A 10,933-nucleotide genomic window follows, 5' to 3' on the forward strand; every position below is an offset into this window, starting at 1 on the left:
AGCCATGTTATACTGTAGTAATCAAGGCGGCAAGTTTTCATTAAGCTACTACTTTGAGTTGGGCATTAGGGGAGAATTCAAAATGTAGGATTCTTCTGCCTTCAAATGAGTTAAAAAAAGGAGTCGTCCCGCCCTCATCTCCAGGAGACAAAACCTGCAAAGGAAGCAGTTAGATCATACCTAACTTTTTTAAAAAAATTTTTATTGGAGTACAGTTCATTTACAATGTGTATTCCTTTCTGCTGTACAGCAAAGTGAATCAGTTATACATATACATATATCCACTCTTTTTTAGATTTTTTTTCCCATATAGGTCATTACAGAGTATTGAGAAGAGTTCCCTGTGCTACACAGTAGGTCCTCATTAGTTAACCTATTTTATATATAGTAGTGTGTAAATCATACCTAACTTTGGGTGTATCTCACTGCCAGAACTTTTATAATAGGAATTGGGGACAGGGCGGAAACCCTCTTGCCATTTGGTGGGACCCAGGGTCTACTGTCAGAGAGAAGGTAGCAGGCTTGAGGCAGAGGGCATCTGAGTCCCTCTCGGGGAAAGGGCAGTTGATGGGTGGCCTGTGCCTCCAGTTCTATTTCGGATGAGGAGCTGCTGCGGCAGGGCTGCTTCCAGGGAGTCAGCCTCTCCCCTCAGGTGCTGGATTCTTTCCTCTGCCTTCCTCCCGCCTCCTGAAGACAAGTGTGGTCTCCAGACCAGAACTGCTGGCACGGCTTGGCCTTGGAGGTTGGGAGGCGCTCCCCAGGGCCCTAAATACTCACCTCCTTTTGCTGTGTAATCCTTTGGCCAGATCACTGCTTTAGTCTTCAAGTCCCTGTCACTGCACAGGCGGAAATGGGATTCGAAGTTAAATCTAACAGGACTCAGGAGTGAGGGCTGTGCCAGCAGGAGGAGTAGGGGGAGGGATGGAAGAGGCACGTCCACGCGTCCCTCCCTCGCCTCCAAGGGCTGGGCGCTGCCGTGGCTCAGGTGCCAGTCAGAGGTGGCCGTCCAGCACAGGACCCCGTGTTTCCCTGTGGATGTTCCGGGACCCCTGTATCATCACCTTATTTTCACCACAGGCTATAATTCCGATGACAGCCTCTGCGAACCGTCCCTGGAGCTCGAGTTCACTCCCCACAGGCAGTACGGTGAGTGGTCAGTGCGATGTCCCCTTCCTCCTGGGTTCTCAGTCTTGTTCTTATCAACAGTGCTTTTCCTTTAAGCTAAGTCCTGTATGGAAGTCCAACACACAAAACAGGTGAAAGTGAAGTTGTTGTATGAAGTGGGAATGGGGGGGGTCCACAGTTCCTCCAGGCTCCTTCGTGGCCCTCCCCAGGGCCTGAGCATGTGACTTCTGCTTACATACCTCCAGTGACGGGGAAGTCACTACTTATCAAGCATCCCACTTCTGGAGACTTTCATTCCTTTTGCTTTAAAGCACCCCCTCGTGTTTGCCAGGAAGTTCTGGTGACCCGCACAGGGAGCGTTGATTTCAGGAAGATCTCTCACTGTCCTCACTTGGATTTTAGTTGACCAGAGTGGCTCCAAGTTATATTTAGTCTTAGAAATTGTGAGAAGCACTTGCCGTTTGATTCAGGCATATTGTAAACTTAGGCAGAAGGGAAACCAGGAATTATACCAACCTTCTCAAAAATTATAAACAGCTTTGGGTTTTTTTTGTTTTTTTTTTTTTTTTTTTTTTTGCGGTATGCGGGCCTCTCACTGTTGTGGCCTCCCCCGTTGCGGAGCACAGGCTCCGGACGCGCAGGCTCCGGACGCGCAGGCTCAGCGGCCATGGCTCACGGGCCCAGCCGCTCCGCGGCATATGGGATCCTCCCAGACCGGGGCACGAACCCGTATCCCCTGCATCGGCAGGCGGACTCTCAACCACTTGCGCCACCAGGGAGGCCCGCTTTGGGTTTTTTTTTTAAAAGTTTTGCAAAAAAAAAAAGTCATAGAAGGGTTGGAAGGTAATTCTTAAAAAAAAAAAAACTCAAAGTTTACATTGAATTCAGTTTATTTCTGATCGACAATAAGTGTTATCTCTACCCTATCCATTGTCTTAAAAGTATTATGATACAAATACAGACATTTCCAACTGCCATGAGGAAAGACAGGCTCTGTGATGAAACAGTTTGACACAGGGCGCCCTTATGTCTTTACACTGAGTGGTGGGTAACACAACAGCAGGCATCTCCTGCAACGTTGGTAAACCTGAGTAGCCCAATTTATACTTGTCAGCTGACCAAAAGGGTTTTCTTCCTAAGTATTCTGATTCCTTGAGCTTCTCTTATTGGGGAAAAAGAAGGGAACGGGGTTTTTGATGCAATGCTTAGATAAACAAAAGTGCTTTGGGGTCCCATTGATTTGTATCACAATTTTAGTGAAACTTATTTCCTTTTTAAAGAGGGATGTGCTTTTTTTAATTTCAAATATTCCCTTCTCAAAGAGAGGACTTATTCTGCTTTTATACCATGCACGAAAACCATGTATTTTTTGGCTCGTCCCCAAACCCCGTTTGCTAGTAAGTGTTTTCCAGATGCCTTCTATTTGCAGAGAACGCATCAGCACTTGGGAACTGGGTGCCCTAAAGACCCAGAAAACCAAAAGCAAACTTGCAGGCAGGAGGGGAGGTGGCTTGTACATAGTGCGTCTCCAGTTCTCAGTGCGGTCAACACCAGCTGCGTGCTGGGAGGATGCAGAGATGACAGAAACACAGTCCCCGTCCCCCAGGGGTTCATGGTCCAGCAGGACAAACACTGACACAGGGCAGGCTGACGAGGGCCGTGATGCTGAGTGCTGCTGGTGGAGGGGACCGGGAGAGGTACCCTGCAGGCCTTGAAGACCCAGCCTGCCCTGTGCCCTGTGGGCGGGGTCCCTCCCTGGACCTGGTTATTCACCCTGGGATCCAAGAGCCGCCACCGCAGACCCGCTCAGGCACAGACAGCAGCCGGGAGGGCTGGTTCCCTCCAGCATTTGTCACCATAAAGGTCAGGTTTTCCCTGGGGCAAACCAGGGGCAGGTGTGAATTTGACATGGATGAGCCAAAGGACAGCAAACAGCTGGGAAAAGCAAGTGCTCCCTCTCCTGCTGAGGGTCCCACTCCCGGGATCAGGGAGCTGAAGCCACCTGCACACGGGTACACACTCCCTTTCACACACATAACACACGTGTGCACACGCTGCCGTTTCCTGGCTGCCACCCTCACCGAGCTGCACTGTCATGGTCTAGGCAGGAGATTTTCACACGTGTTCCAGAAAGCTCTGTGCAGTAATAGGGGTGGCATCCCCACCCCAACCCTTGGCTCACCCAGAGCAGCCGTTTTTTTTTTTTTTTTTGTCTGCTTTTTCAGTTCTGCATGAGATTTTCCTCATTAACAAAATTGTTTTAAGCCACAGCCCTAGACCTAATAAAAAATATGTATATACCATAGGCTGTCATTTCTGGACAGTCTACTGGGTGCCACGCCTGGCACTCAGGGAAGTTAGCTGTCCTTGTGGGAGAACAGAGAGGATCCCGAAGCCCGCCCTTCCTGGGGGCGCTCAGCTTCACTCTGGCACAGAGTTACTTTGTTCCATAGTTTTTCTCAGATTAGATGGTTTACCATCGGCCCTTAAGTTATATGTTGGCGTTTCCTTTCAGCATCCCGGCCGGGGAGCTTGGAGAGCAGTAGAAATGCGTCCAGCGACAGCTCACCTCTTAACCTGAAAGGTGAGCCGGCCCTTCCTTCTGGGCACTTTACAGTGTATGTGGATCTCTGACTCTGGGCTTACAGTATACTTGTCATTTTAAAGATACAGTTCCCAAGATCCTCCATGCATTCTGCGTTTGCATTCCCAGGCCACATCACGCGGTTTCAGGTGAAGGCCCGGAGTTTGGATGGATTGGGGTTCAAATCCCTTCACCCCCTCTGACAGGCTCTGGGCACCTGGGAGAGTCACCCATCCTCTGAATCCGAGTTACTTCATCTTTAGAATGGAGAGAGTGACGCTAGTTCCATTCCACTGTGGTCAGAGAACATAGTGGATGGCTTTGATTCTTTTTAAGTTGATGGTGCAGAATGTGGTCTGTCTTAATGAATGTTTCCTGCACATCTGAAAAGAATGTGTTTGCTGTCCCAAGACCATAAACCCTTACGCAAATCTTTTCACTTCTCAGAGTCCACATGACCAGCCTCTAAAGAACACCTGGCACGAAGCAGGTGCTAAGTAAACCTTTAACTGTATGAACAGACAAGAGCTAATGAGTGTGGTGCCGTATAGCTCCTAACAATTGAAACTTTAGCAGAAGCTTTCCACTTTTATCTCAAGTCACTTTGTTCTGAATTCTAAGCATTCCAGAGTGTCCTTAACATCCAAAATCCCAGCCTGGGAGAAGTGCGCCCTGGGTTCTCAGGCAGCGTCCTCTCTGTCTTAAGTGAGCTGGGGGCAGCACAGAGCCCCCTGGAGACAGAGAGGGGGACTCACGTGTGTTCTCTGTGTCACCCGCCCCGACCCCAGGTTCCTCCGACCAGCTCCACGGCAGGTCCGAGAGCTTCAGCAGCGAAGACCTGATCCCCAGTAGGGACACAGCCACTCTGCCGCGGGATGCCAGCACCCCGGGGCGCACTGCCCTCAGCCGCCATGAGTACCCCCCACCCCGGAACGGGCCTCTCCCCCAAGAGGGCGCCCGGAAGAGGGGCGCAGCCCAGCCCCATGGCGGGGTGCGGCCCTGCTCAGCAGCCTCCCCGAGCAGTGAGATGGTCACCCTGGAGGAGTTCCTGGAAGAGAGCAACCGGGGCTCCCCTTCCTCCGTGAGTGGCCCCGGGCTCAAAGGGACACAGCGAATCCCTCTTCCTTTGCTATCTCCCAAACTGGGACAGTAGGCAGAAACCGTGGCAGCAAAGTCACAGAAGGGGATGGGGCGGGGGTGCGTGGCCTAGGTGCAGGGCTGCTTGGGTGGGGAGCAAACCCGCGAGCCCGCAGATCCCTGGGTGCCGGCAGCCAGCCCCAGACCTCGGAGGCTGTTTCTCCATCTGTGAAGTGAGTGGGCGGAACGTGGTGCCGCCATGGAGGGCAGGGGTGCTGTGCGCCCCCCGCTGGGAGCTTCTCGGAAGAAGAGTGGCCAGCCCCCCACTCACGGAGTTAGCACCTCACCAGGTTTTGTGGCAGAGCTCGGAATGCCCACTTCCCCTGAGCCTTCACCAGCAGAGATCAACAAGTTTCTTCTATAAAGGGCCAGATAGTAAATATTTTAGGCTTGTCAGTCCAGACGGTCTCTGCTGCAACTACTCGACTCCGCCGCTTTAGCGGGAAAGCAGCCACAGACCATCTGTCGATGAGTGGGCATGGCCGTGTTCCAGTAAAACTTTACTTATGGACATGGACATTTGAATTTCATATAATTTTCACATGTCCCAAAAGACCGTTCTATAAAAAAATTTTTTTTCAATCATTAAAAATGTGAAAACTATTCTTAGCTCGCAGGCCATACAAAAATGGGCAGCCAGCTGGACCTGGCCCGTAGCTCTGGTTTGCTGACCTCTGTTCTGCAGCTCTAACCCCCAAACATCACCTGTATTAGGATTCCCTCCTCTGTCACCTTTCCAGCGTCTCCATTTAGCTTTTCTGAAGCTGCATGTCTGTCTTTTACATACTCTGTCTAAATTCAGTCCCATGAGCGATTGGGTTATTCAACAGATGACACATATACTGTCTTGCAATTGAGACCTTTTAAGGTTTAATGCTTCAGTGATTCTCATTTCCCTTAAACAAATACAGTAGAACTTTCTCAAGCCCTATAGTAAACTCTGTGACCCACATTAATGGGTCACAGTGACACAGAATACAAAATATTTGTTTGGGAGATATTTATTGAGCAGCTACCGTGTGTTAGGAGGTATGCACGGTGCCTGCACTAAAACAAAAAAAAAAAAAGCAAACCAGTTAATGGGCAAATTTCTATCGCATACTTGCTAGGTGTTTGGTCTTGTGGTTCAATGCTCACCCCCATAACCCCACCTGGCACCCCTGCCCTCCTCTGAGCAGGCCTTGTGGTTTGGTCTGTGTATCAAGCACTTACTGTGTGTTAGAAGCTGGAGAACCCAAGGTGGGAAAGACAGAAAACCTGCCCTCCAGAAGTTTACGGTCTGATGCAGTGGGTCTTAAACTCCAGTGTGCGTCGGACTTGCTTGGCAGAACACAAGCTGGACCCCAGAGTTCCTGAGATTTTGCATCTCTATGAAGTTCCCAGACGATGCTCTCACTGTCAGTGTGGGTCCAGGCATCACGCACTGAGAAGCACTGATCTAATGGAATAAACAAGAGCGTCCAGAAATCAGGGGTGCCTGCAACTGGATGGTTCCTCTTCTCAGTCCTTCTCTGATTATGTGCTGGTCCCCGTGAGTTTCCTTTCTCTGGGCAGATCTTAGGGGGTGGGTCCTAAGCAAGGCGCAGGGCCCCTCCGCACTCAGCTCAGACCTGTCCAGATACTCACCGCTGCTCACCTGTCCCTGCTGGAAGCTGATGCTCACCCTCTGAGAGCCACCCGTCCTCTCCCCCTCTGCCCAGGTGCTCACCCCCATAGCCCCACCTGGCACCCCTATACCCTCCTCTGAGCAGGTCTGGAGAAGCCACCCATGACCCCCTTCCCCAAGCACTGATGATGCTGGGGGGAGGGGGTGTCACAAGATGGGCTCCCTGGGTGGCCCTGAAGGTGGGTGTTAAAGAAGTTAGAAGTGTGCAGAAAGGGACCAGGAGGTGCTGAAAACAGCTGCAGAGTCTGACAGCCGCAGGTTCTAATCTCCAATCTGCCGCTCTCTAGATGTCTATCCTCTATGACCTCAGTTTTCTTACATATTAAATATTGTTTTAATACAACCTTAAGCAACCCTTACAAGGGTTGCTTTCAAAATTAAGCTAAGTTTTTTGCGATTATACCCCTGGTTCCTAGCACAGCACCTGGCATTTGGGAAGCACTTGATACATGGTTCTTGTCCATATTGATGACCCAGGGTCTTACTGCATACACACGCCAAGAGTGAGGCTTCAAACTAGCATGAAACCACAGATTGCACCTCTGTCAAGTTGAGCATCCAGATGTCAGGGGCCAGGAGTTGTTAGCAAGTGGTTCCTGAGCTGCTGACCCGTCCTGCGGACTGATGCCCCCTGACAGGTCACAGCGGGCTGGGGTCTCACTGCAGCAGCTCTCGGCCCTTGATCTCATCGCTGATGCGGACTCACTTCCCTTCCGCTTCTTGCAGCGTCGGCCTCAGGAGAAACCTCCGCTTGGCTCGTCTAGGCTGTGAGGTGTTGGCAGAAGGCTGAAGTGAGCCTGAACACGGCCATCGAGCTTGGCCTCTGGCGGCTCTTCCTGTCCCCACGATGGTGGCAAAGGACACCGGTTCCCTGGCCAGGGGAAGCCCAGCTAGGTGGCAGCTCCATGGCAGGGGGCAGCCGCTTGAGGGGGACAGTCTAGAGGGCTGGGTCACCTCCTCTTCTGGACAGTCGACCTTTCTGGTTCCCACCGCCCTCCCCCTGCCCCTTGTACCTCCTTTTTCCCTTACTTCTCACATTAGGAGAAACATCTGAGAGGCAGTGAGGGTCCTGAGTGTGGTTGATTCTGGCTTTTTGGGAGCTGGTCTTGTTTCTCTTCCTCTCTGCGGTCCACAGTAAAGCCCTTGCAGTGTGGCTGACCCTGGTGGGCTGACAAAGAAGGTCCGGTCCTGCCGGTCAGCTTTCTGCCACTTGCTCTGCTTGGTGAAAATATGGGAACCAGGTTGAAACAATTGGCCTGACCCTTCCATAAAGTGGATGAGCCTTGTGGGAAGTCATTTCCTCTCTGCATCTGCTTTCTTACTTGTAAGGTTAAGGGGCTACTTGGGGATTTCCAGGCGGTCCAGTGGTTAGGAGTCTGCGCTTCCACTGCAAGGGGCACAGGTTTAATCCCTGGTCGGAGAACCAAGATCCCACGTGCCACAAAGCGCGGCCAAAAAAAAAAGAAAGAAAAGAGTTAGGGGGCTACTGAGTGGCCTCTGGGTCCTCTCCCTGATGAGCCGTGTATTGTCCTAACCCCTGACCAGAGCAGTGTGTATGGTGGGGAAGGTAGGCCTTCAACAGGCTGAGCGGGAAACTTCAGTCCTGGCCATGCGGGCGGCACAGGGGACATCCTGGGTGGGAGGAGGGGTCTCCCAGGCCCCTCTGGCCCTCACTCAATTCTTCCTCTCTTCCCTGTAGGACGCTCCCAGTTGCCGGGATGACCTGCTTAGTGACTATTTTAGAAAGGCCAGTGATCTCCCGGCCATCGGAGGCCAGCCAGGCCCACCTACCAGGAAGGAAGGGGCCAAGATGCCCACCAGCTTCGTGGCCCCCACCATAAAGATGCCTGTCATCACCTCCGAGGGGAAGCCACTGAAGCCCGGGCAGTACGTGAAGCCGAACTTCAGACCCGCTGAGGCCGAGGCCCTGCCCACTGCCCCCCAGAGGCAGGCCCAGCCGCCCCAGAGCCTGTCCCTGGGCAGACTCCGGCAGGCCACGATGCCCCCCGCTTCCCACACGCCCACTGGCCGGAGTGCATCCCTGAGCCGGGCCTTCAGCCTGGCCTCCGCCGACCTCCTCCGGGCCAGCGGGCCAGAGGCCTGCAAACAGGAGCCAGGGGGTCCCGAGGCCTCGGCGGGCAGAGACACAGGCAGCCATAGCCTGCAGAGCTCCACACTTCCCAGCTCCCACAGCCTGGCCCGGGAGCGGACCCCGCTTGTGGGAAAGGCTGGCGGCTCCTGTCAGGGCCCTGGCCCCCGAAGCCGGCCACTGGACGCGAGGCGCTTCTCTCTGGCTCCCCCGAAGGAGGAGAGGCCGGCTCCCCTGCAGCAGTCTGCCACGTCCCCAGCCATCGCCGCTGGAGCTGGCAGTGGCAGCAACTCCCAGTTCCAGCACTGCTCACCTGCTGCAGCCCAAGCTGCCAGGACTAAGCCCCAAGCCTCCCCGCACTTGGGAGAGGCGGCCACCATCGCCCCCGTCCGGGCGGGGTTCAGCCCCTCCGAGGGGGACGGGGCCCCGGGGCAGGGCCACAGCGAGGGCCTCCCTGCCAAGGGCCCGGGCAGGTCTCCCGACCTGGCTCCCCATGGCAGCCGGGCCTCCGAGGACTTCAGTCGTGGGAGCAGCTCGAAGAGCACGCCGGCATCCCCCGAGCCGGCTGGGGACCAGCAGACCGTGTGGTACGAGTACGGCTGCGTGTGACTTGGCTCCTGGGCCGGCAGCTCCTAAACCTTAAAGCTACTGACGCACGTGCTCATCATGATGGCCTTTCCCCGTCTGCCTGTGGTGCCAGGAAAGGGCTTTACAATGAGGAAAGGGTTCCCGTGCGTTTCTTCTGTTTGTTTTGTTACTAAAACACCGTGCCAAGCCCTGAGAGGGTTGCACCCTCTCCCCGGTGTGTAACTTGTCTTCTGTATCTGTAGCCTCCAGCAACTGGTATCTTTTGAACAAATCCACTTTGGCATAGGGACACTCAGAATGCAGTGACAAACTGACCCCAAAGCAGACACTATTTGAGCGCGCCCCTGTAGAACACTCGTTTGCAACTTGCTGACCTCCACTGAAGCGCATGTATATGTGGGCGTGTGCACACGCACGTGCACACGCACATACACACACTCACAGGGCTGAGCCCTGGTGGCTCTGGAAACTCTCCTCCCCTCCCAAAAGCCATTTGATCCTAGGGGAAGCCCCCACTGGCCAAACTACAATGATCTGGAGGCCCTTGGGTGGACCCCAGAGGCAGGCTCGCTGTTGAAAACCAGGCGCACTGCCGTGCCATTGCTGGGGTCCCAAGCACGTCCCTTCACCCCAGAGCCGAAGCGGCCTTCCAGGCAGGCGGCGGTGGCCTCGGGTGTTTGCCTCCCCGCTGCAGCCAGCTCCTGGGCTCTGCAGGGTGGGCTCCGAGGCCACAGGGCCACCTGCCTTCCCTGACTCGCTTTTCTACAAACACTGGATCTGCTGGGCCTGGGGGGCCGGGCAGAGAGAAGCCCACCCAGCAAGTGTGCACAGCATACAGAGGGGAGGCGTGTACAGGAGTGAGGTGCGCCTCGGTTTATAACGTGGCTGCAGTGTCCCCACTCCCCTGTCTCAGGTGAGATGTTGATTTATTATTGCTGAGTAACTTCTCGTGGTAGAAACCAAATTTCTTTTAATATATTACATATGTATGTACACACTCATGTGAGATATATGTACTTTGAGGGGATCTATTTATGTTCCATGGGGAGTCATTCTTTTCTATCAGGAATCTCACCTGCTGCTTTGTGTATTTGGTCAGATTCCTGGCACGTTTTGTTTCCTGTTTAGTAAAGGTGCTCTTCCAGGGATACACTAAACCTGGTGATTTTTTTTTTTGAAGATTTATTTTCCCTTTGATTCAATATAATAAAGAAATGGGAAGCTAAGATCATTTTTAGGAGTGCTTCGGGTTGTGTATTAAATAGCCATTCATTCTGGAACACAAGGACAATTGTAATAAAAGGACATGGAACAGTATTGAGTCCTGGTTTTCCTCACTGCACATTATGGCAGCGTTGACTGGGCTCTGGGGGCTCAGGGTCCCTGCCTCAGCACCAGTCACTGGAATCCACAGCTCCCTTGGCCACTAGGTCATCAGAGAATGTGGAGGGCAAGGTTTCTCTCTTTACAAGCTTTTTTCGACTTGAATTTATTTTAACTTAGTGTAAATTGGATCCTGTTTTGATATGGGATTTGTGTCATGGCAGGAGCTCAGCTTAAAGTAGTCCGTTGGATTTTCCCAAGGCTACTCTACTAGGAAGTGCCAGACCTGGAATTTAGACCTTGGGGGCCTCAGGTCGGAGGCTTAAGTCAGATGGAGGGAGGGAAGGAGGAAGGAAGGCAGGCGTATAAATATCCACACATGTCAAAATCTTTCTTCTAGTAGATTTCTGTCCAGCCTCAG

At 53.0% G+C, this 10,933-nt stretch overlaps 1 protein-coding gene across 3 annotated transcripts in view; it reads left to right on the plus strand.

The window, feature by feature from the left end:
* CCDC88C (coiled-coil domain containing 88C) overlaps window positions 1–10,489 on the plus strand; it is a 126,988-nt gene extending 116,499 nt beyond the window's left edge. For 2 of the 3 annotated variants that reach the window (XM_060095723.1, XM_060095725.1), the window contains 4 exons: window positions 1,078–1,146; window positions 3,641–3,709; window positions 4,498–4,790; window positions 8,212–10,489. In XM_060095723.1, coding sequence (XP_059951706.1) covers window positions 1,078–1,146; window positions 3,641–3,709; window positions 4,498–4,790; window positions 8,212–9,210 — 1,430 coding nt within the window. In that variant the 3' untranslated portion in view covers window positions 9,211–10,489. The remainder of the gene's footprint in view (window positions 1–1,077; window positions 1,147–3,640; window positions 3,710–4,497; window positions 4,791–8,211) is intronic. The other variant, XM_060095726.1, reaches the window with a different exon arrangement.
* Window positions 10,490–10,933: the final 444 nt, after the last annotated feature.

This window comes from Mesoplodon densirostris, chromosome 4, assembly GCF_025265405.1.
Source record: "Mesoplodon densirostris isolate mMesDen1 chromosome 4, mMesDen1 primary haplotype, whole genome shotgun sequence".
NCBI classification, from domain to species: Eukaryota; Metazoa; Chordata; class Mammalia; order Artiodactyla; family Ziphiidae; genus Mesoplodon; species Mesoplodon densirostris.